Source organism: Drosophila guanche, unplaced genomic scaffold, assembly GCF_900245975.1.
Source record: "Drosophila guanche unplaced genomic scaffold, DGUA_6, whole genome shotgun sequence".
Classification (NCBI taxonomy): Eukaryota; Metazoa; Arthropoda; class Insecta; order Diptera; family Drosophilidae; genus Drosophila; species Drosophila guanche.
Window position 1 is genome coordinate 3,024,974 of NW_022995749.1, and position 25,000 is coordinate 3,049,973.

The 25,000-nt window shown below is 45.9% G+C and overlaps 3 protein-coding genes across 11 annotated transcripts in view; 1 reads left to right on the forward strand and 2 right to left on the reverse strand.

The window, feature by feature from the left end:
• Positions 1–36: 36 nt before the first annotated feature.
• On the reverse strand, positions 37–18,540 carry LOC117585034 (shootin-1). 8 transcript variants are annotated; one of them, XM_034274283.1, is made up of 10 exons: positions 18,316–18,540; positions 18,001–18,054; positions 17,702–17,931; positions 6,542–6,742; positions 6,294–6,480; positions 5,909–6,233; positions 5,735–5,847; positions 5,488–5,671; positions 4,515–4,905; positions 37–628 (listed from the first exon to the last, which is right to left on the reverse strand). In XM_034274283.1, the coding sequence occupies exons 4-10, from the start codon at positions 6,726–6,728 to the stop codon at positions 456–458; spliced, it is 1,560 nt and encodes a 519-aa protein (XP_034130174.1). In that variant the 5' UTR covers positions 6,729–6,742; positions 17,702–17,931; positions 18,001–18,054; positions 18,316–18,540; the 3' UTR covers positions 37–455. The 8 variants fall into 8 exon arrangements, 7 of the variants coding, with proteins under 7 accessions (XP_034130174.1, XP_034130175.1, XP_034130173.1 ...); XM_034274284.1 differs by having other exon boundaries at positions 18,312–18,540; XM_034274282.1 differs by having other exon boundaries at positions 6,542–6,737; positions 17,702–18,054.
• On the reverse strand, positions 8,265–16,305 carry LOC117585385 (eukaryotic translation initiation factor 4G). The gene is made up of 6 exons (XM_034274834.1): positions 15,946–16,305; positions 14,388–15,894; positions 14,016–14,147; positions 13,016–13,954; positions 11,605–12,929; positions 8,265–11,542 (listed from the first exon to the last, which is right to left on the reverse strand). The coding sequence occupies exons 1-6, from the start codon at positions 16,303–16,305 to the stop codon at positions 9,233–9,235; spliced, it is 6,573 nt and encodes a 2,190-aa protein (XP_034130725.1). The 3' UTR covers positions 8,265–9,232.
• Positions 18,541–21,552: 3,012 nt separating the features above from the next.
• Positions 21,553–25,000, forward strand: part of LOC117584933 (protein Skeletor, isoforms B/C) — a 20,015-nt gene continuing 16,567 nt past the window's right edge. The window contains exon 1 of one of the 2 annotated variants that reach the window (XM_034274092.1): positions 21,553–22,504. In XM_034274092.1, coding sequence (XP_034129983.1) covers positions 22,288–22,504 — 217 coding nt within the window. In that variant the 5' untranslated portion in view covers positions 21,553–22,287. The remainder of the gene's footprint in view (positions 22,505–25,000) is intronic. The other variant, XM_034274093.1, reaches the window with a different exon arrangement.

Here is a 25,000-nt window from a genome sequence, read left to right on the forward strand (position 1 = left end):
CCTTGAGTATCACAAAAGTCAAAAGTTCCGTTTGAATTTGTTAAATATTAAAAGTTTATTCAAAACATATAAATCGTTGGGGTTGTTAAGATTAGTAAAAAAGCGCGAAACCTGTTAAAATGAACACATTATCGTAGGGCGGATAAGGTTGATGTCAAAATGCCAATAACAATATATAAATAATTTATGGTATAGATACCGGGGATTAAATATATCCTGAAAAGGAAAAGTCTTAAGCTTATAAGAGGGTAAAATGGCTTTTTGATTTCATTCTGAAAAGGCACACAATAATAAAATAATACAATTTTAGACGAGGTTAGGAGGGAGGGTTAGAACTTTGGAAATGCATGGAATGTTCGTTGTTGTTCAGCGACAGTCAGCAGAGTCCTGAGCGGAGAGATTTGAGACCAAAGACAGCAGCCAGTTAGAGAGCTTGGAACTCCTTTGTGAGCTTATCAAATGTTTAAATTCAGATCCACGCATATCTTGGAGTTGCGATTCTGCTTCTGACTTATCTCCAGTACTTGGAACATCTCCTTGAGGGCCTCGCTGGTGCCAGTCCTGCGGCGATTGCGTCGCCGTAGTGTAACGCCTCCCGACTTGAACTCCCGCACTAAAGCGTCAAGACCTGCAAGAGTACAGAGTGGAATGGGGTGAGTGTAATGCTTGGCCAGGCGCTCGATATTAGCCAATAAGTCGCTACAGAAGCTTATCTAACATGCGGTTAGCTGTTAGGGTGGAGCGGGGAACGTACCGTAGCCCAAGGAGAAGGTATACTCACCTTCTCTCTCTCTCTCTCTCTCTCTCTCTCTCGCCTTGAACACAATCAATGAAGAAAGTGCTGGACTTTAAAATGGTGTGGGAGGATGGGTTCTATGGGGTCTTGGGTATGGCATAAATCACGGACAAGGCCGGAACGGGTTGCCACTCGACAACTGTCACTGGCGACAAATGAAGCTGAAGACGCATTGACTTGGATTCAAGAAAGTCAATGAAAATCTATGGTCTCCCCCACACGCACACTTTCTCTTGCTCTTGCTCTCTTGCTCTCTCTCTTGCTACCGGGTGTGGTGTGTGCTTGTGGAGGATGGGCAGCCAAGGTTTGTGTATAAGAAAAGTGGCGCAATAAAACACGGAAATATAAAACGCACAAATAATAATAATAAGCCATAGCCCAAGACAACAAAGCGAGCCTGAGGTTGCGCGCCTCCTCCTTGCACACCCAACACAGTCCAGTCCAGTTGTGGACTGGCCCCTTCTCGTAAAAATAATAAATTGCGTCCTCTCCGCCATACCCATCACCATCATCATCATCATCGTCGTAGTCGTAGTCGAATTTGATACGGCCCTGCCTTGTGCTGACAGTTTGGGCTGGGGAAGGACGCTGGATCTGGGACGGGAGGTAACATAAAGCTATGAAACGAACAGAAATATATGAAAAATGTGAAAGCTTCGCTTGCTTAAAGCCAGAATGAAGGCAGGCCATAGTTGGAGCACGTTCCCTCCACGTTGCCAAGGAATGGAAGGAAGCCAAACAAAAAATCTCCCACATTTTGCTCCAGTTCCCAGATTTTCCAGCTTCAGTTGGGTTCATGGCTCACTGGCATGGTAGGGCATTGTAGGGCATGGAACGGGGCAAACTCAAATCAAATTTAAGTTTTCAATGCATCCCGTGAAACCGGAAATGGCACTCAGCCTCTGTGTGTCTGTCACCGGCTACTCCGTGTGTGTTGGAATTTTTCTACTACTCCCAAATAAAAAATAAAGAGAAATTTCTGCTCTGCGGAGTATCCGCCGCTGGGGGCTTAGCATGGGTATACATCCGTACACAACGATTTGGCACAGGGCAGGTCATGGAGAGGCCATTGAAAGTGAAGCTGTTGGTAGTAGCCATGGCAGCAGCAACAACAATAGCAACTACTTGTTGTTATGTATGTCCAGGTATATATGTATAGGTTTATGTACATATATGTATGGGGTGGAGGCAAAACCTCGCTTCGCTTTATCCATCTTCTGCAGACACCTCACCATGTCCCGTTCCGCATCCCTTTGGTTCATTTGTTTTTGCCACGACAACGAGCAGAACGACGACAACTACGACGAGGATGGCTTTGACGAGTGCGACCAGGAAACACGAGCAGCAATGATGCCTAGCTGTAAAGCTGATGTACGGCACGCTGCCAGCTCAAACGCTTCATGGGCCTCAAGAGACGCGCGCGCGCTCCACGCTCCACGCTCCGCTCAACACTCATAGTAATAGCGGGCTCTATACCTCGTATATCCGCGCATATATATCGCACTATATATAAATTTATAGTATTATATATATCCTGTACGTTTCGGCATTTTTTGGCTTCCAACAATACGCGCGTTGATTGATTTTGATTTGAATGTGCGCTCGTTATGCATGCAACGCGTTGTGCGCGCCAAAAAGTAGGCAACTCTAGGCGCAACAGCCAGAGCAACAAAGCGGAAACGGAAATACTTAGTGAAAGAGCGCGCTGTCTCTATACATATGTGTGTGTGAGTGTGTTTGCATCTGTGTGTTTGCTGTTTGTGTGTGAGAGAGTGATAAGCATGGCCCTGACATTGTCTGAGAATGTTGTACGGGTAAGTGTAAGTGGCCCTTGCCAGGCGACAATTTCATGTGACTGATGTGAACAGATCTTCCTACGTATTAATGGAAAAATTATGGACATTCAAGTTTAGTCGCTGTCTGAATCGATATTTCATATATTTATACAAGTAGATACATATTTGCCTCCTGGCGGATGGATGCATGCATAATATAATCATGCACTTTCCTGGCTTGCTCTTGCTCCATCCTCAAACACACACGCACACAGAGAGAAAGGAGAAGAGCAATATACTCGTATATGTTGTATGGTGTTTGCCTTCGTACAGAACAAACCATTTACTATGTTCTGTTGCACATGCGGGTCTATGGATTTGCATTTGATTTCGCTTATCAAACAAGTGTCATGTGCCATGATGATATCTCAATCTCTGCTCCAATCCATAGCCTCTGAATTCCCCCAGCCAAGTTGAGGCGCAGTTGGGTGGAGTCCAACAATATTTCTTACAATTGTTTCAATCTAATAAAAGCGGAAATTAAACGGCAGCAGAAGGCCCACAAGTGCACAACTCATAGCCATACATACATATCTATATGTATATGCTCGTATATCGCCCCTGACTACATCAACGTATTGTGCGGGAAAAATGTATTATGAAGTTATGACAAAAATAATAAAAGAGCGAGCAAAATGTGAGTCCATCGCACACACACAGCAGGTGGAAAATCCAACGCTAATTAGGTTTTCACTAACTTGATTCCTAGAAGCGAGCGCGTGACACAATAACGATCCCTACAGCGATACAAATTAACTTACAAAGGCTACAAATAAATGGGACTTTCCAATTCACATTCGTACTCGTACTCGTCCTTGCACACCCACACACGATGCGACACGTTGATGCTCCTCGACTCGAGACGCACAAGCAGAGGCGGCAAAAGAGAATGTCCAAGAATCCAAATTTAAATATTCTCTGACTAGATTTTACATCATTTTCACTTCGAGGCTTTAATTTGCAGCGACTCACGGCCTATTCCAGGCCAGCACGCACCTGCCCTGCCCTGCCCTGCCCTGCCCTGGCCTGCTTTTTGCCCACTTGCCCGTCCATTCTCATTCTCCTCGAAAAGCTGCTCGCAAACTTAATTAAGAAGTTGCTGCTGCAGCAGTCAACAATGGATGCTGGATACAGCATACGGCGTACCGGGGAGCGAAGCGGAGAACAGAACAGGGCGGGTTGGTTCGGATCGGATCGGGGCGTATGCAGTGAGCCGTAAAAGAAGCCGACACGACGTGTAGGTAAAATCAATTACAATCGCAGACGGGTTGCCATGTTGCGTTTGCCGTGAGCCGGAGCTAGAGCAGCAGCAGCCGTGGCGAGTGAGTGGCGTGAGGCACAATTGACAATTGACAGCAACAAGTTGGGGCACTTCAGCCTTCACCCTTCAGCCAGATTTCCCGGCCACCACCAACAACAAAAAAGGGTTGCCCCTTTTGCGTTGAAGGCCTGCTATTGTTTGGAGCCGGACACGCATGTTCTCAGCTAATCCCTGGCTGCCTGGCAGTGCGTTGACAAGAGCCTGGCATTTTTTTGGCAGTAAAAGAAAACCCAACGAAGCGGCTTAGACTCAGGTTGAGAGCTGGTAGGCCCTTCAAATGCTTCAAGTATTTCGCAGACTTTTCCACTTTCCACTTTTGCATAGTTTTGCACATGTTTGGACCTTGCTCTACTGCGCTTCTAAAGTTTTGAACAATGGCTCTAAAAACTTGATCAATGCTTAGGGTCCAATATCGATTCGGACAAATTGGGCTTATTAAGAGGAAAGGGACAGCTTTTGGGCAGGGAGTGGGGTTGAAATTGACTCTCCAATGGATGCTGGAGTGGTGTGGCGGGGGAGTCTGTAAAGTGTTTGTTTTTCGAGCACTTGGATGTGTACATACCTGTTGCTGCTTCGGCCTGTACCTGATGCTTGACGTTATCTATTATCTTATCGCTGCCCCTGCGCAGGTTGTGGCCAAGAATGTGATCGCTGAAGCTGCCCGCATCACCACCACCTGCATCTCCACCCAGCCCCAGTCCGACCTTCGTCGGTGCCGTGTACAACAGTTTACCCGGCATAGGCGGTGGTATGGGCGGAGCCGGTGGTGGCGGTGCTGGAGCCACTGCCGGTGCCTTCGCCTCCGATTTGTGATAGTTTGCCAGCTGCTGTTCGGCGAGGTCGGCACGCGTGAGTGCCTCGCGCAGCTGCTCCTCGAGTATCTCCAACTTAAGTTGTAATTTTTTTAGTTCATCGTTAGTAGTTTTTGCTATAGCCGCATCCACTAGACTTTGCTACAAAGGCAAGAAACAGAGAAAACGAGAGGGTAGAACGGGCGGGGAGCGAGCAGGAAGAGGCATGGGTGTGGGGTGTGGAGGGTGGCAGGGTAATGGAAAATTAGTAGATCAATCAAAGCATCTGGTTGGGGTTAAGTTAGTGCAGAGATAGACAGAGGCCGAGGCGGAGGCGGAGACGGAGGCAGAGTGCAGTTAGAAGCGACGCAGAGCAAGCGAATTGCTTACGTTTCCCAGACAGATGTTGGATGGGCCCCAGGCACCAAATGATTGTGTGGGGGGTAGGGAACAACAACACACCCAGCAGAAGGCAAACAGGGCGACACATTCCCATGCACTTCTCATATGTATGTCTATTATTGTGTGCCATTCAGTTGCTGCAGCTACAGCAGCTGTGTTGTGCTTCAGTTGCCGCCCTTGAATATATTCGAGAGCGGCTTGAAAATGTCAAACACGCTGCGTGCTTGCTAATAGATCGATAGGAAAGATATAGTGCGGATAGATAAATAGATAGATAGATAGATAGATAGAAATAGTACTCGTGCTTAGAGGCAGAGTGTGCAACCAAAAGACCGCACTAACCATTTCCACAATGCGCTCGTTATGTTCGCGAGCCTGCTGCTGCACCTGATCCTGGATCTGCTCAAATTCGGCCTGCTCCTCCTTGAGACTGGCCCTCGCTCCGGGCTGTCCATCGGTTAGATCGCGTGTCTTGGCAGTGAGCTCATCGTTGCGCTGCTTCAGCTTGATCAAAGCACTCTCCATTCTGCAGGGTAACATATTTGTATTGTATCATTACTTTCATGATTAATAGATTTATTTTCCTTACTTCTGACTGGTCTCCACACTCTCCTTCATGTTCTCCGTGAGCAGCTTGGCCACCTTGGTCAGGTTGGTGTTCTCCGAGCGCAGCGTTTCGTTTTCCTCCTCCAGGGAGTGTTGCTAATCACAAGGAAAATCCGTAGAGGATTTTGCTTTTATTTATTATTATTTCTGTACTCACATGCTCCAGCAGTTCGGCCATCTTCTCATTGGCCTCGTACAGCTGCAGCTCCACGGCATTTGTGGCGTTCTTGAGCGACAGGAACTCATCCGCCAGACGCTCCACAAGGCCGCTGGTAATGGGCACACCATCAGCATTCACATCCACCAGGCTGTCAAAATCATGATGTCCGATGCTGTCTCCGCTGTCGGTGCTGCCCTGCTGCAGTATCTTGAACAACTTTCGCTTGAGCTCTGCCGAGCCCAGCACCAACTGGGGGCTCTGACTGGGAGTGGGCTCCTGCTCTTGCTGTCTCTCACGCATGTGCTCCAACTCGCTGGTTAGACTATGGGTTGAATTGAATTTACATGGAAATTCCACTAGATTGTTGTCCGATTTGACTCACTTTTGTATTTGATCGACCTTCATTTTGTGCAGCTTGTCCAGGGCATTGCGCTCGTTAAGGGCCTTGCTGAATTTGCCGCCCAGCTCCTTGATTTGGGTCTCGAAGTTAGCCTGTTGCTGCTGCAGTGCCTCCAGCTGGATGCACAGCTTCTCGTGCTGGCTCTGCTGTTCCTCCTGTGTGGTTTTATCTGCAAATCGATTAAATTATGGATTACTCAGCTCAGATTTGATATCATTTGCTGCACAAACGCGTTTCAATCTCCATCTTGAGCGCCTTATTCTCCTCCTTCAGGGCAATGTTATCCTCCAGCAGAGTGAACATATCATGCTCGGGATCCTGTTCATTGTAGTCCGGCTCCCGAACGCGACTTCTGCTGCGTGTCTTCGCCTCCTGGGTGCGGAACTTGGCCACCGGTATGCGTCCGCGTCGCTCCATCCTGCACTACTTCACTGCGGGTTAGCGAAAAATAAGGGAAATATAATTATATATTTGCTTAATTGGTCGAACTTAGACTGTGCTTACGTTTGTCTCTTACAAGCCTTATAGCGTTAGCGTTATCCTTAACCCTTATGATAAGCAAATGCGAAATGTATCTTAAAAGCTGCCAGTCACCAACAAATGCTGTACGTGAATATGTGTGTGTGTGTATGGGTATGGGAATGTGATAGTGTGTGTGTGTGCTGCATGCATGAGTGTCCTTCCTGGGATATCCGTTCCCTCAAAGTGCTGCACATCATCCCACATTGAAAACGACTTGCCATTTTACTTCTTCTTTTTATTATTTGCAGTTTACACAGTTTTCTTTTTAGTATTTTTCCGTTTACCCCGCCCGCCTTTCCCACTCCTGTTTTATGGGTATTTCTGTTTTATATATAAACTTTATACTTTATATATATAGTTGTATTTTTTGTGGATCATTTGCTTATTTGGATCTCTTTATTTTCTCTGCTCTGCTCTGCTCAGCTGCTGAAAGTGTGAAATGTATCTCAGAAGGTGGTGGCCAAAACGCATTTGGAATGCCTGCCGAAATGTTGCTACGAAACTAAATGTTCCACTCGCCCCTCAACGCTCAATGTGTGGGGGTGTGCGATTGGAGAAGCCTTCTCCTAAACAGTGTCTTAGCTTGGCTTTAGAAATAGTTTTGCTTTTGAGTGCAGAAGCGTTTCATTTTTGTATGTATGGTATCTTCCTGCTGTTAGAATTATTATTAATATTCTTAAATATATATATTTTTTATTTGTTGTTGGTTTTTGCTAATTTCTTATGCATACAACTCCCTATAACTCTCCTTTGCCTTCGCCGTAACTAAAATTTCACTTTTTTCTTGTCACTTGTAGTGTAAAAAATAAAAATAAAAAACAAAAGTTTGTACACACACAAAAAAAAAAGTCTAGAGTTTCGTACAACTAATTTCATTCGCTACTCTTTTGCTTTTTGCATCCACTTTAAATGTATTGATGTATACATTTTGGAGATTTTTTGTTTTTTCTCTCAATTTTGTTTTTTACTCAATTTTATAAAAATAACTAATCGAAGGCGGCTTAGAGCTCTTTGTGTTTTTTCTTTTTCTCTTAATGATGTTGTGAGTGGTTTCTATATGCTTTTACATTAGATTATTATTTATGTTCTTTTTTTTCAACGTTTGTTTTGCTCTCCTTCTTAATTTGGTTTAAATAGCTTTATAGTTAAGAGGGTTGCTTGTTTCTTCTTCATAGATGATTCGCTTTTAAGAATAGTGTATTTTTTCCTTCCTTTTTACAGCTAATTTCTTTAGATTTATCTTTGGATAATCATCATGTATCATGTGTGTTTTTGTGTTATAAATACTTTACATGTCTTTACTTTTAATTTGTTTATAATTTACAACGTCTTCTTCTTTATACGTCTGGTATACTTCTCTTTCCTTCTCTTTTCTTTTATTTTCCTTTTTTTTTGCGTATAGCTTATTATTTGTTATACTTTATTTGTTGCTTTTTTTTTAATATACGTGAAGTTTTTTTCTTCGAACAGTAGGGAGACCCCTCAGGATTTGAGGTTTTAAATACATATCTGTTATTTGAGATGAGAAAGTGTTAGGGTGAGATTTGTTGTAAGGAGAAGGTTAATTTATCGGTTTCAGTTTCATTTTGAGCCGTTTTCGTAGAAATCACAATAATTAAAAGTAGGTAATAGTTTTTTATAATTATAATAATAAATCAAATAAAACAAAAACAATGCAAATTCATAAAGCTTTGTACTGAAAGGTAAAAACTGAACAAAACGTTTCGATTAAGGTCTAGAAAGACGCATATGCAAAGGCTTTAAACGATAGAGATGGCTTAGGAAGAACCTTTCGGTGTTCTTCCCTAAGCGGAAACACAAGTTTTGTTTTTTGTTTTTGTAATAATCAACGAAATACTGTGGTTTACGAAAACGAAAAGATCCGTAGATATCCTATATCCTATATATATGTCAAATATATGTATGTATATGTAAATCAGTTAATGTTTCATTTACCCTGCCTTTCACTGAACTGGACTTGAACTCTTCAATGGGAGATTCTGGGACCATTTCATTTTTGTTTAATTTTCTTTTCCATTACTTTTTATTTATTATTTATTTGATTTTCGATACGGGTTTGTGTGGGTTCGAAGAAAAGCGTCTTAGCATCTCATTTAAGGAACGTATTGTGATACAAATGAAAATCAATGGCTGGCTTTTCTGTTGCCAGTCGATGCTGTTGTTCTGTTGTTTCGGTTGTGTGTTTAAAAACCAATACATTTGATTCGATTCGATTAGGTCAAATTATCATTCGTTGTCGAATGGTTTGGGAATCCCCCATGTCATTATAGATTGTTAAATGTTTTATCTGAAAATGTGGTGTTTTTGTGTTGAATCGTCTTTGTTCTTGGTACGTATGCTGTACGTATATTTGCTGTTTGTTCTCTTTGGTGTTTTATCTAAAGATCTTCGATGAAGCTGCGCAGCTTGTCAATGAAGGGCCTTCGGTTTCTGGATGAGTGTTCGACCTCCAGCTTGTACCACTTTTCGAAGGACTCCTTGGGTATCACCTCGGAGTCGTACAGCACGCTGAATGCATTACAGATGGTCTCACAGGCGGCCATCTCGTCCTCCAGTTCGGTCATGAAGTGCTCCTGCAGTGAGTTAACTGTCGCATCGATGCAGGCGATATCCAGCGGCTCCTTTGCATCGATGCATAGCCGCAACAGGGGCGTGCATCGGTTCCTGAAGCACTCGGCGTTTAACTGAAGCGATGTTGAGCTGTTCTGCGAGCCGCCCTTGCCGGGTGCCTTGTTGTTGTTGGTTGTTGCAATCACAGTTAGTGCGATATCACAGCATAGAAATCGAGTGAGCTCCCTCACAAAGTCGACAGTGATGCCCACATTGGTGTTGATATAATCCATGGCCATGTCGCCGGACTGTCCCAGCAGATATCTGATTCGCACCACATGATCCTCCGGGGAACGCTGCAGCGGCGTGAGCTTCACTCGCTGGCCTCCACCAGTCTGACCCTGGCTGGGCTCCAGGAAGAAGAATTTGTTCGACTTGACAAAATCGCGATGCTTGCGACAGTCGCCCCAGAACATCTGGCCGCGATCCAGCTTGAGATCGCTATGCCAAAGCTTTCGTATGTAGCCAGCACCGAATTCACGCACAAAATAGTTAACGAAGGCAAACACAAAGCACTGTGTGACTTCGAAATTGTCCTGCCAACGCCGCTGCCAGACATCCTTGAGGTTCAGACGACCCGCATGCATGATGGGGCCCACAAATTCGAACAAATATCCCATGCATTTGGGCACATCCACCAGCAGTTCTGGCAGACCTTCGCCAAATTGCGCATATGCATGAGCAAACGTCGCCTTGTCCACAGCGTCCTTAGTCATCAGGAAGGCAAAGACATTAGCACAGGCCAGCCTCTGCTGCTGCCTCACTGTCCCTTGGTGCAAGTAGTTTCCGAGCAGGTAATGCAGCACGGCAGAATGGTGTTTCGACTGATGCGACCGCCACATTTTCAGCACTTCTGGCTGCCAGTTGCGTTCGTTGATGGCCTCATCCACTAGTTTAGAAATCAGCTCCTGGCACTGTTTCGCATCCAAGTGTGCGTGGTTTTGTGACCGTTCCTGGCTGCTATTTCTATTGCTGCTCGCTGGTTGTGGGGCAGCGCCAGCCGACGATGGCTGCGACTGCTGTTGCTGATAAGGCGCGTACGTAATGTTATGTCCCCCGGAGGTTGCGCGCTTCAAAAGGCTGGTGGGTGGTCCACCCGATGAGGTGCCACTCCCCGGACGATTGCGCCACTGATAGTGCGACGGATTGCCCAACTTGGCGCTCGAGTCATCGTTTGCGTTGCTGGTGTTGAAGCGCAGCTTATTGAGATCTATGCTGAGGGCTTGGTTGTCCTGTTGCTGTTTGTTGGGCATCTTTTGCAGAAAGTAGTTGCTGCTGTCGTGGCCATGGCCCCCGCTGTGCTGATGCTGTTTATGCTGCTGAAAGTTGCCCGCCTGTGAGCCCGAGTTGCCTCGTCCCCCATGCTGCTGCTGTTGATCCTTGGAGTCGTCGTGCTGCTGCTGCTGCTTGTGCCGCTGACGGCCGCTCAGTTGCTGCGGCGTCACAGGCTGATCCCAGTTCCGCCCGCGAAGATCCAGCACATCTTGCATCATGAAACGCACGCGGCTGCTGATCTTGAACTGTGGCTGGCGATGCGCCGTGCCACGTGAGCGATTCACAATGTCCTGAATGCGCCGGAATATCTTCTCGTTGCGATCCCTCAGCTGGTACTGGTCGGGTAGGGTGCTCTCCAGCAGGTGTCCCACTGTTGTCAGCAGCTTGCACATGTACTCGAGCTTCTCCTCGCAGCCGTGCTCCAGCAGCGACTCCACGCAGTGCAGCACACGGTCGCTGGTCAGAGACTGCAGCTTGTAGAGCTCTCCAATAAAGCGTACAGTACCCCAGGCGCGACGCCGGAACTGATACTCCAGATCCTCCATCTCTGCACGCAGCTCCGCCTTTCGTGTGGCATCTGTGCTCTGATTCATTTTATCCAGTGTAGGCTGCAGTTTCTTTGTCTTGGCATTTGCATCGTTCACATTTGACTCGAACTCGTGCTGAATGCGAGTTATCAACGAAGACGTGAATAGCGACTTGTTCTCGGCCTTGATCTCGTGGAACAAAACTTTGCAGAATCGCGCATATGTGGGTGCGAAATTTGGCTCACTGATGGTCTTCTCAAAGATCAGCAGCATCACCTTGAAAGGGTTTTAAGTAGAAGCTAAAATTATATAAATTATATTTATATATAAATTCTTACATTTGTCATTTTGCTCTCGGTATCCATTTTGATGCTGGACATCTCCTTGAGCAGAACATCAAAGTTATCCGGCGTTAGCTTGTTCAGTATGCCGCGCACCTTCTTTAGGACACCATCAATGTCGCCATCATCCTCTGAGCCACCGGCACTGGCACTGGCACTAGCACTGGCACTGGCACCACCACTCACTGCCGCGGGTGCCTTACGACGCAAAGGCTCCGGCTGCCACGCATTCTCGCACTCAGACAGCTTGATCTCCTCTTTAAGCGACAGCTGCACGCGTATAATGTCCATGTGGCGTTGATTGGAGCTCGAACTGCCTCCGCTGCTGCTGCTCGCAGCACCCATGTTGCCCGATCCAGAGGCCAACTGCTGGTGGCCGCCATCGTGATGCTTCTTATTCGAGCCGCCATGACCGCGCCCGCGCTTGCCCGGCACAAAGTCCATCGATTCGTTGAAGTTCATGTGCTGAAACTGCGGAAGATGCTGCTGCTGCTGGTGGTTATGGTGCGGATGTATGATCATGCGGGACACAAACAGCTGCGAGATGCAGTCACCCTTCTGGCAGGGCACCAACGGTGGCTTTTGAGACACGGGCAGCTCGCATAGCTTGCGCAATTCGTCTATGCTGTATCGGATAAGTTTCACTGCAGTTGTGGCCGTCACAGGCGGTAATTCCTCTTGTTGTTGTTTCTTGCCTCCTCCTCTGGGCTTTGGCGAATCAGCATGTTTGCGTCTATTGTGTACGGGAGAGCTTTTCTTGCTGCTCGACGTGCTGCTGGAGTTGCGACCAGCGCTGCTGCCGCTGCTGCTTAACGCTGTCGATATATCAGTCGTAGTCGTACTCTGTTTGGGAGCGCAGTCCACGTAGTCGGTGCTGGTGGTGGTACTGCTGCTACTCTCCGTGATGGCAACCACCGCGGCGGCGACGGCTGTGTCTACGCTCGGCACCGATATGTGGCTGCTGTGCGATGAAAGCTCATCGCGTGGATCCTCGGTAGACTCCGTTACCGTCGAACTGGACCAAGTGGAGCTGCAGATGAAACTACTGCTGGTGGTCTCGATCTCGCGAGAATCGTCATTAAAGTCTCCAAACTTCAGATCAGCAACGGCGACACTCTCCTCACTCTTCGATTGCTCCACACTGCACTGCACCATAGATTGGCTGCTCTCCTCCTCTCCGCACGTCGAACCGCTGCTGTTGAGGAACTGTAGTTGTGGAGGCGTCTCCCCCTCCGGGGTATCCTCAGTGTTTTTGTTGGGGCTATTTGTTTGCAAGAATTTCGATACGATTTCATCGATTGGTATGTGTTGCTTTTCCTCCGCTACAAAAATATCAAAGAAAAGAAAAGAAAGAGATTTCAGGGTTAGATTTGTGCCTTTAGCAGGAATTCAATGGCAATGTACTCACGTTTTTCATTTCCTATGACTTCATTATTATCGTCATTGTTGTTGTTGTTTTGGCCAATCGGTGGCGGCTCCTCTTTGGGTTGCACGTTTTGTGGTTTGTCACTTAGACTAGAACTTACGCTAGAATTACTGCTAGATGATGCACTAAGCTTATCAGTCGTCGGTTGCGCCTTCTCTTCAACAATTGCTCCTGCTGCAGCCTCTGCCTCCCCTTTGGATGTGTCTGCTAGCAGGATTCCTCCTGCAGCTGCTGCTGCTGTTTCTTCTGTCAAAGTGATGTCAGAAGCAGCAGAGTTATTGCTGGTATTTGTAGCTGTTTCTGATGCTTGCAAGCTACCACTGGGGCTGTGGATGACGCTGCTGCCTTGACTCTGGTCGCTGTTGTAGCTTGTGGTAGATGTTGGTTTGTTCACTTTTTTCTTTTCGATTTCTTTTGCCCGTTTTACAGCCTTCCGATGCTTTTTGCTAGTTGGGTTGATGATTATGGCGCCGGTAAGCAGTGCCAAAGCTGGCGACATGCGAGTCAGTGGCTGTGTGTAAGCCACTGGGCCAGATCTTCCTCCAGCTTGGTTATGCTGCTTAGGCTGCTGTTGCTGCTGCTGCTTCCTCTGTTGTTGCGTCTGTTTAGGCTGATGGGTGGGCGTGGAGGCGGCCGATGAGGATGTTCCTGAAGTTGTTGTGCTCGACGATATGCGCTGCAGCAACGGCCGCGGTACATTTGCTGGTTTTTCGCTGGTTGAAATCAAAGGCTCGACCGAAGCTGCAGTTGGAATTGGAACTGCGGTGGTGGCAATGGATTTCGTGTTCTTCTGTGCTGTCAGCTGTTGCTGCTCCTGTGTCTCCAGCATCGATTCGTTTCTGTACAGAATGGTGACTCGCGATTTACCACTGGCGGCTGCTTCGGCCACGTCATTCGCTATAGATGCGGGCGTGGCGGTACCTAAAGTTGTTTAATTTAGTTTTAGTTCTGTCTGGATGTGGAGTTGTGCCTTTGTTCTTACTTTGTTTGTTGGCCGACTTGGGACGCTGCTGCTGGTTATGCTGCTGCTGTGGCGGCTGCTCTTCTTCTCGTTCCTTTACACTTTGCGAAGAATTTGACTCCTTACTGTCATGGGTCGCCGGTACATTATCCACTGTGAGGAGCAGAAATATAGAAATTTAAATACAATATGTCAAAAGTAATATCTAAGTATTTTCCTCAATCGGTCAAACTCATGCAATTTGTGACCTATTTTTATGCTGTTTTGTTTGCTTTTGTTTAACAGTTTCAAATTGAAATTTGTGTGGAAATTGTCTGTCTGTCTGTCAAGAACAGGTTCCTACGTTCTCTGAATAATTAGAGAATTAAATGTCAAAAGTGTTTAATGACTCACCATCGCTTGACTGCCAGAAACTGAGATGATCGTCGGTTACATGGCTCGCATTGGCCAGTATATCCTTGACAATGGTGCTTATCTGATCCTTATCCGTTGTACAGGGCGGCATTGAGACGGGCGAGTTGCCGTCCTGATCCCCATCTAGATTCACAAAGACTAGACCACCAATTTTGTCGGGCGAGGGCTCAACCACCATCATTCCAGTGCCATCATCCAACTCAGGCGGCAGCTGAGAGTTTGATGAAGAATCAACCGCCATTAGAATGGGAGATAGAACCTGGTACTGGTCCAACGTTTCATTGTCCTGCGATGTGTCTGGACTCGATTCCTTTTTAACAAACACCGAGCTGCTCGTATCAAGCACCTCATAGGTATCCGGATGTATGATCGGTATAGCATGACGGCGCTCTCGAACCTTCTCCGGGACAATGGTCAACGGTTGGCCAACTGCTACAGCTGCCGCTTGCGGTGCAACCAAAGGGGAGCCGGTGGTGAAGCCTCCCCCGGCAACGGCGGGTACTCCAGTTACTCCGCTCTGCACTGCACTAGCCACACCCCCCACACTCACACCCACACCAGGTGGAACTCCTCCAGGCACATTGGCCACTGCCAATGCTGGCGGAGCATTGCTGGTCGGCTGTATGTGTGGATTATATGCGTGCAGACCAGCGCCAACGCCTGGCGTTGTGGTTGTGGGTGGCACTGTCAGAATTTGCGCTGCATTCATCCCAGTGGGAGGTCCCAGGGCTAAGCCCGGAATAAAGTTCGGCTGTATATGATATGCAGATGGCCCGTTGAGTCCACCGTTGCGAGCGGCCATCATAGGCGCCACAGATCCTGGCGCTGTTTGGCCTACCATAGGGGAACGCGGTGTACCGGGTGCTACCACCGTATAATAGTTCTGATGCTGCGGCGTCGCCGAGCGCTGGCGTGGGCCCCTGTGAGAGTTGCTTCCGCTGTTCACATTGCTGGGGACCTGGTAGTACTGAATCTGGCCAGCTGCTGGGCCAGTGTTCAGCTGCTGTTGCTGGGCTGCCGTCTGCAGCTGCTTCTGATGTGACTGTGCGGCTGCCGTATAAAAGGCGGCAGCTTGGGCGCCGCCAGCTCCGTTCTGGAATTGCACCGTGGGCTGCATGCCAATCAGCTGTGCGGCTGGATTCAATGGTATGAAGGAGGTGGTCAGATAGGCTGCCGGTGCGGATCCACTTCCATTGCCGCCGGGGGTTGAGATCAGTCCAGCTGACTGCGAAAAGTGTGGCGGCATGCCCGTATTGTTTAGGGCCCGGGACAGGCTGGTGTTGCTATTGGAGGACGATAGCACTCCATTTCCATGCCCGCCATGGCCGACGTGCGTATGTTGCACCAGAGAAAGAGCAGAATTGCTGGCGGCGGCGCTCAATTGGGGTCCAGCGCCGCCGCCAATGCTGGCATTGTTGTTGCCAGACGGGTGGGCGACGAATCGATTAGGGGGATAGTAGAGCACCGGCTGTTGTTGTTGGTGAAGCTGCTGCTGCTGCTGCTGCTGTTGCTGCTGCTGCTGCTGCTGTTGTAGATGATGTTGCGCCGCCACTTGCTGCTGTTGCTGCTGTTGTTGCTGTTGTTGGTGATGTTGCAGCAGCTGCTGCTGCTGATGCGGATGAAGGTTGCTGTGATTGGTCACGTACAGGGCGTGGACCTGCTGCGGATCCTGTTGGACAATCTGCGTCTGCTGTTGCTGCTGCTGCGGTGTCGGATGATGCAACAGTGTGTTCCTTGTCTGTTGCTGCTGCTGCTGCTGAAGGTGATGGTGGTGCGAATGCGCCGTCTGGTGGTGGTTGTGGTTCTGATGGTGTGTTGACTGTGGCCTTGTTCCCTTCCCACCCCCTCCCGTTTGCAGGAACATGGGAGGACCTTCGCAGGATCTGCACGCACGCATTCACGCCGAGCACAGAAAGACAAAACCACACACACACGGCAAGTGTAACCAAATGCACCGGCACGAGCGGCGCCCAGCAAACAGAACAAATGTACAACAAATCGTTATGTTAGTAAGATGGAAATGGAAATGAAAATGCCAGTTTGCAGATTATTGTAAAAAGCGTTTTGCATGCATGTGGCTGTGGGTGTGGGTGTGTGGGGTATATGTTGGGTGGTGACAAACGAAGAAGGTTTAGGAGTTGGAGGAAAGCAACCCAAAAAGCAGCACTTCATGCAAATTAAACCGGTTTGTTGTTGTCCCACTTATGACTAACGGAATTAAGTTCTAAAAACAGTTAAGCAATATAGTATGCACTCTTTGCCTCTCGCTCTCTCATGCCACTCAATTGAACGGCTTCATAAATTGGCATGATGTCACACACACACTGTCTAGCGGCGGGGCGTGAAAATATCCGAACCGGGGGCGATCGAAGATGACCAACGCTCTGACATTCGCCGCTGCCTTATCTGCGGGTTTTATCAATGGCAAAACAGTTGTTGTTGTGGCACGTCTGAGTGTCGCTTAACAAACGGGCGGTCTTAAGCGATGACACACAACAACAGGTTGCAAAGGCGTTCAACACAACAACAACAACAAAACCAAACTTGAACAAAGAAGCATCAGAAGGACGTCCCCCGCGACTGGCGTGGGAGCAACCCCAACCTGTTTGGCAGTGCAACACCTTCCACGGCCCACATAAAATCAACAGTCAAGACCGGCAATGTAAATTCAATGGGGGACTATGCAGAATTTGCATTTTCCATAGGCAGTACCCACTGTAATGGTTTGGTTTCCATCTCCTCTTGGCCTAGAAAATTCATGGAATTTGGGGCCAACAACCATCTGACAGTGCAACCACCTCGCATTTGGGCCCAATGCACACGAGGAGTGGGGGGAAACCTGTTCCCAAACGAAGAAGACGCTGGTCAGGGGCCTTTGCCTCTGCCTGTAAACTTTGCTCGCTGCACTAGCAAGAAAAAACGAAAACTGCTTGCGCGGATATCTCGTTTCTTGTTTGTTTATAAACAAAAACCAGTTGGCGTCTGTGTGAGTGCAAAACAGAACACAACAGCATAGTAACAAAGCACAGAGCTCCGATTGGAAGTCCATTTTGGTCCGATTGGAAACCGCTGACAATGCACCAAAAGGAGAGAGGAAGAACGCACACAGAACGTGTGCGTGTGTGCGAGAGAGGGGAAGCAAAGGGAACGACAGCTCCCGAAAGGCGTAGCGAAAGCTTAGGAACAAATAATAGCTATGACAAATTATTTACAGTAAGAATATTATTATTTATCTAATTGTTATGGTATGTGTGCGTGTGAGTGTGTTTTTGTATGGGTCTGATTGCGCTTACCGCTTCCCGTGCTGCTTTTGCTGACGATGCGTACGCTGCGCTCTGGCTCCTGCTTTTTACGCTGAGGATGCTGCTGGTACAGCTACTGCCAAGCCCCAATGTGGGGCGTAATATGTCGAGGCTGCTGCTCCTTTAAGTCCTGGTCCGCAGCCTAATCCAGATTCGCCGTGCCCTGCCTGTGCTGCTGTTTTCTCAGTCGTCAGACTTTTGCGAATATTTCAAGCACCAAGCTACGTACGAAAACACGCGAGTTTTACACGAACATTCGCACCGACGACTGGGATGACTTGTATACGTACACATATATTTCGAAAAGATGTAGCTACTGCTAAAGTTCCACAGTAATTTTTTTTCTACAATTCAACGAAAAAGACAAAACCTTAGCTTCAATTTTGCAGGTGAATAAAGTTACAATTTTAATAAAACGGTTTGCAAATTTGACTTTTACTTGAGTCTCCGATCAAGGCCAGGCCTGATTTGCTTTTGTATCAACCAAAAAATTCGACTTTTTAATCAAATTCAGTTTTTCCTGCGACGAGGCGTTGCTTGTTGTTTTTGTCCCGTCGCCTTTTTTTCGTCGTTGTCTCTGTCGGTGTCTCGCTTTCGGTACTTACTCGATTCGCTCTCACACACAAGCACAAGCGCACATTACCATTACACAAAATGAGGGAAACGAAAAAAAAATGTAGTTCCACGCGGGGAACACGCTAAATGGAGTACTTGCACTATTGCTTTACATTAGTTCATTGTTTTCTGCACTTCGTTATGTATATTTCGTTCTATATTTGTTACAAACAATTTTGTAGTTTTTAATTGGTATTGGTGGATGGTAGTGTGACCGCGAAATTATCAATAAAATATACCGTCAGGGCCTCGTAAATATACCGAAATATACCTTTGCATTTTCAAAATATAATGGAAATATAGCGTGAATCTTAAATAATTTTCCTAGCTGCGATCAAAATCCGATCAAAAAAAAATATTAATTATTTTCCTCGATTTTTATGTTATATTTGATATTACTAGCTGGTTAGGAATCTCAGCGTTTAAAATGCAGTTTCACTAGAATCATCATTCAATTCCCCGCAAGTGTTGGGATATTGGGGATTAGTATTCTGTTTGATATTGCCATCAAATTAAGACTCTCGCCGTGGAACTACAATTTTCTACGTTTTTAGAATGTGTTTTTAATTTATTTGTTGCTGGCCACCCTGTAGTATGTTTCTTTCTATACCCTTTTTTCAATTTTTGTTTTAATTTGAACATTTCGTTTTTAAAGCTGTTCTTAAACATAATAATGGCTTGTTTCAATATTATGCCAAATTTGTTAAGATATCTCTCCAACGCAGATTTACTTGTTTTTTCATTGATTAGAGCCAAAGATTTCCATAATTTTCTAAATTCGAGAATTTCCTTCCCTCCAAGGGTACCAAATGTTGCTTATTCCATGAAAAATGTTGGGGAACAGTGCTGCTTAGTATTGCTCCCTCGTTGTTGCTATGAAAATTCCATGTTGCGACCGAGAAATATCCCTTCAAAAAAAATAGAATATTTCCTACTGAGAAGAGGGAAAGTTCTAGAGGGATATTTGAAAAACATACGAATAGAAGTTAGGATACCCTCCTATATTATTGAATATACCTTAAATATGGAATTTAATAGGCCGATGAAATTCATTATATATACCATTATATACCGATACACCGTAAACATACAATGAACTCAATTTCGTGGTCGAAATATCCTGATAAGTAATATACCTTAAATGGTCATCCTGTTTTTTCCAAACAAATATACCACCGATATGATATTTTTTGAATACTTGACAGCCCTATTTTCACTGTCGATGGTAATCATTATCGATATTTTCCCAGACGTCGTTTCCAGCGGAACTATCTATATAAATATACCAGAATATTCCTTCTCACTTTAAAAATATACTGTATCATACTTCTCGATTTGTATGTTCTAATAAATATTACCAGCAAGTTATGACCCCTAGCACTGTGCAGATTATTTTATCCAATAGAAAAATTAATTTTCTACAATCTAGCCTCTTTTAGAGATCCCTTGGTTTTGGATTGTTTATGAAAAACTGTTTCAACAAAGAAGACAAAGCAAGAAACCTAACCATCGATACTATCGACTCGGCTAGAGCGCGCGCCAGAATATAATTGTTTGAAAGGACATGTACTCTTTGAGAAACTTTCCTTGCAGAAGAAATAGGTCTGGAAAAATTAACTTATCCTGTCGGTATTTTATAGGAAATGTTTGCCTTCTTTTTCGGCAGAAACAATTATAAAATGGGAAACAAAATTGTCTGCTCAAGGAATCTTTAAGCTTGTATTCCCATTTTGGCTTTGTCCCTTTTTTGAGGGATTGGTAGTGGGGATCCATTGTTTTGCTGTTGGTGCTCACATGCCGGCATGTAAATTGCGACATCCTATATACAGGAATCTGCATCAGTGTGAGTGGACATGCGCCGAACAAAGTGACTTCCATGCGCGGCTGCCACTTCCCCACTTCACTCGTTTCGCGGTCATCGTGGAATGAATACTTGCAGTGTTTACGCGCCTGGTTCGTTCCTCCGCTTGTAGTAAAACTCTTGCTCTTTCTATTCTGTCGGATATGCTGTCATGGCCGCCGTATCTCCTCCCACAGTTCGTCCCTGGTCCACACACCTCCCACTTCCTGTGGCGGCTGCTCATTTTCGGCTGCCATTTCTGTTGTTGCTGCCCCCTTATCGTTCGAGCTCCATTTCTCGCCCTTCTTCCTGCAGCCTAGTCTTTGACCGGCCAGGTCTTGGCGCACTCTGCATTAAAATGCTACGCTGTTCTCGATGTCTTTCAAATGAGTTTTCCCAGACGTCTTAATATTTTTGTTGGTGGTCGAATTCGCTTGCATGGCAGCTTGGCGAGACCTTTAAGAGAATACTTTGTTGGCTTTTGCTGGTGGGTGTGCTGCCGCGCATTTATAAAACATCAGCAGGCAGGAACAGAAAGGATTATTTTGTGGCTGCAACAGCAAAAACAGTTTGACCGCAAATGCTGCTGTGTGAAGTCATTTACATTGCATGTTTTCCTGAATTTCGTTTCATGTATTTGTAGCTTCTGCGGTTCGAGGCGTGGCATGACACAGGGCAAAACTGACAGCAAAATGCAAATAGAAAACTGCTTACTCCTTCCAAGCTTTTGAATTCAACCGCCATTTAGTGCCTCCACCTGGCGCATTGCTCACAAACTTGCTCACATTTAAAAATACTAAATACAGAAAATACCAACCACGACGCGTCCCTTTCTTCCTATTGGAATTATAACAATCTGCCTCTTGCTCGCTCTTGTGTGAGCCCTCGGTTCGACTCAATCACGCTCGAGCCGAGCACAACTTGTATCCAACTTCGACTTGACCGTTTTTCCTTTAAGTTTGCAGTTTACTTTGCAAGGTGGGAGAGCATAACGAGGTGGCTACAATCATCGCCAAACAGCAGCTATCGATACTGGAATATATATACTAAGTATCAGTATTCTTGAGCTTGCTTCTATCAGTATTCATTTTCATCCACAAGCATTTGGCGCCCTGACGCCCTTGCCCTGACGCGCGCGTGAACGCTTTTCCGTTAAATTTTCCTCCACAAGCATTTGGCGCTGAAAAGGATGCACCAAACCGAATTTTCAACAATAAACCCAATCCGCCCTTGAACCGGAAACGAAATAAACCAACTTTTTATAGTTATATTAATAAATCCATTTACAAGCCGTGTGAAAAGCAACAAATAAAAGTGAGCGAGCCGAAAGCCCGAAATAATTGAAATGGGCCTAGCCCAAAATAAAACTTTTCGTTTGTTTTTTAAATAGTTTATTTAACAACACCCATAAAAAAAAAACATTTACTCAAAGTAAATTCTGTGTATAAGTCCAACTACAATAATTCTAAATGTGAATTGTGCAATAATTTACCAACAATTTCTATAAGAAATTTATAAGTGAGAGCAACCGCAAATACATATTTGATGTGTTATAAAATTGAGATAATAAATGTTATGCAACTTAGAGTTATAAAGTAAAAGTAAAAAAAATGTAATAGAATCGCCGCGGAACGAAGATACATACATTTATGTACATACTATGCATACAATGTATGCACGCATACACGCGCAGGCAGTCCACCAATACCATGGCATCCCATGTACATAACGGAGCCTGCTGAGACCTCGAAAGAATAAGAGAAAATACCACTCAAAAGGAACGGCTTACATTTTGCCGCCAAGTTTTTAGCGACATTTAGCGACTGCACCGCACTCAAAGATAAAAGAAAAACCCCACCAACCGAAGAAAAGAGAAAAGAACCGAAACGAGACGAAATCAGAGTCAGAGCACAGCATTCCAATCTGATTTTAAATGCGAACCAACAACAGCCACCTACCTGAAAGTCGCGAGCATCATTAGCGCCCCCATCCGTGGCACCTACGAATATATACTCACCGTACTCGCACAGGCACACGCACACGCACGCAAGCGCAGGTCTTGGAGCTGGAACACAACTATTTTCGCTTTTGATTTGGCTTTTGTTTTATTTGCGCATCGAAAATGTGGAGGAAAGCGACCAATTTGGTCGTGGAAGCACCAGCAGCACCATCATCAACACCAGCAGCATGGAGGAAAACGCGTCGTCAGGGCCAAACAGGAGCAACAGCAACAATCAGCCGAGCGAGGATGTCAACTGCACAAGGATTGAGCATCACATGGTCACAGTTGGAAGTTGTTGTTGCTGTTGCAATGCTGCTGAACTGCCTCGTCTGTCAAGGTGAGTGTGTGGTCAAAGGTGTCAGTGTGTGTTTACATATGTACATATGTACAGCGATTTATGTATAGCTTATTGATGTCCTTGTGCGTGGGGGACACTTTTACTTTTCCTTGACTTGACTTGACAGACCGATTTCATGCCAAGAATGCTTGACCAATATATCCAATATTATCTTGTGATTTGTTGTTCATCTCTGCCAGACAGCTCAATAAGTGGTCGGTCAGTCGTTTAGAGCATGAGACTGACAGCTGCATTTGGCCTTAAGCAATTTTGGTTACGAGTACCTCAGACGCTCTCTCTTGAGTTTTCAAAGACCCCCATTGAAGTTTGGCCGAGTGCGAACTCAATAATGTGTGTACTTATAATGATTTCATTTACAAACAAAAAAACTTCAATTTGATGCGTCATTCTGATGGCGCAACCCAACTTCAATAAAGCTTCAGAGACATTGAAACCACCATAAATGTCTAAGGAAAAGACTACAAAAACTATTAGCACCTCTCTCGAAACTTTGTAATTAATTGAAAGAGTATAATAATTGTCTATTGTCAGTCAGGGTATGTACATACATATTTAAACGAAACTGAAATCAAGCTGAGTGATGGCGCAGATAATAATGATTGTAGCCCGAATATCCCAGAACTATTCACCGAACAAAGATGATAGTTTAGTGCAGTGCCACATTCTCCTTTCCCACACTCGGATCTCTAGCGATCATTCAACTGCCAAAAGTCAGATTGAGAAACTTCCATAACTATTGCTTCGGCTCGGTATGTATAAATTATGCAAATTGGTTAACTCCAAATCAAAGCATTGTCATTCTTTAGCATAATGCTTTGGCTATGACTGCTTAATTGCCATAATTAGAGACTTGGGCTAGTGATGCAACGTGGCAGGTTCATTGAACCAAAGCCAACTCCCAGCTGGTCACGCAATTGGTCAGCGGTCATATAATAGAGATTTGAATTGCCACAATGGCGGAGACCTGCTGGGAGTGTGGGAAGGTGTTAGCAAAGCTGAAAACTGGAGCGTACAAAGAAAAGAATTGCCTGGGAAGCGATTTTGAGGCACAGATGATTATAACGAAGAGAGACGAACAAAGACAGGAAATTCGCTAGGCTTTAACCACTACTCAAGATGGTTCGCTTTGCTGGGCATATCTTTATCTGTGTGAATAATGGGCCAAGTCCGTGGCACCTCTTATTCGAATAATTTTATTTGGTGTGCGAATGTGCTTGACATTTGCTTTTAAATTCTGAAAAGCAGCCTGGCACCAGGAAATTCTTATTTATTGCCAAAAATTACTCTGCGCATTATGCAAAACGTTGCGATAAGACATTAGAAAGGGCAATGAACCGCAAAACAAACTAAATCATTCATATCGCGCCCGCGACTGTCCTCGCAGTATTACCTCGCACTGTGGCCGCAAAACAAAAACAAAAAGCCCATAGGGAAAGGTGTAACTTGGAAACCGGTTTTCGGTCCGAGAAGGCGTACTGGTGGACTGGTGGACTGGTGGGGCAAGGCCCTTGTGTGCTTCGTCTGTACAGTGTGTTCCCACACAGCCGTCTTGGCTGTGGCCAAAAGTAACACATCAAGAGACGCCTCCCGCCGCCGAGCGACTGCTAGTGGAGCAAACAGAAGTGAGTCGGCAGCAATCTTGTCGCAGCAGCAGCAGCAGCAGCTTTAGATACAGTCCCCAGTTCGACACTTACGTAACACTCACTTATATATGAAATTCACTGCAGCCCAGTGGAACGTGGAACCACTTGGCCCGACTGCCGCCGATGCCATAGCTGGGCAAAAATGAAAGTGTGTCGGGCCCAAAAAGAGTGCGTGCCTTGACTTCTTACGCATGCGATTCCAGTACTCAGTGCTCGAAATCGAAACCAGTTTACAAACTTAATTGATATTATTATCGGGCCTGTCTCGCCTGCAGCTGGCCAACAAGGTTCAGTGGCTTAAGGAGGACAATGAATATAGTTGTATCTATACAGCACAGCTTTGAGTATGTGTGTCTGCCCATTGCTAGTTAACAGCCATTATTCAGCATATTTTGCAGCCGCTTTCAAAAAATGATCAAAGGGGATCTACAATTATTCGTAGATGTACATAAGTGTACCTGTCATTTGTTAAGCTGCGGCTCAACCCGCTACGACATTGAAGAGTATTTGTGGACATTTGTAGGGATGTGCCTGCAAGATTCAAGTTGGGCATTTACGGCACCCACAGATACGAGTAGAAGGATTTACCAGCCAATTAAGCGCCGCTTGCCTGCGACTGGCTGCACTCCACTACCCAACCATTTGCTTCGAGTTGGAGCACTCTTCATTGCAATTCAATTGTCTGCGGCGGTGGGCGGTGATCGGTGGTGGGCTGCAGAGGGCGACCACGACCACAAATAGGGACAGACCAGAGCTATTATGGCAAAAAAAACCGAAACGGGAAAAACTGTCAAACTGATTTGGTTGTGAAATGCAACTTACATCATTTCCT

Bases quoted from the DNA above. Each gene is read 5' to 3' on its own strand.
- LOC117585385 (XM_034274834.1), bottom strand. From the start codon at position 16,305: ATGCGTGCGTGCAGATCCTGCGAAGGTCCTCCCATGTTCCTGCAAACG. The intron at 14,148-14,387 runs GTGAGTCATTAA...TGCTCCTCACAG, and splicing joins TTTCTGGCAGTCAAGCGATG to TGGATAATGTACCGGCGACC. The intron at 13,955-14,015 runs GTAAGAACAAAG...AAACAACTTTAG, and splicing joins CAAGTCGGCCAACAAACAAA to GTACCGCCACGCCCGCATCT.
- LOC117585034 (XM_034274283.1), bottom strand. From the start codon at position 6,728: ATGGAGCGACGCGGACGCATACCGGTGGCCAAGTTCCGCACCCAGGAG. The intron at 6,234-6,293 runs GTGAGTCAAATC...TTCAACCCATAG, and splicing joins AAGGTCGATCAAATACAAAA to TCTAACCAGCGAGTTGGAGC. The intron at 629-4,514 runs GTATGTACACAT...GTACTCTTGCAG, and splicing joins ACAGGCCGAAGCAGCAACAG to GTCTTGACGCTTTAGTGCGG.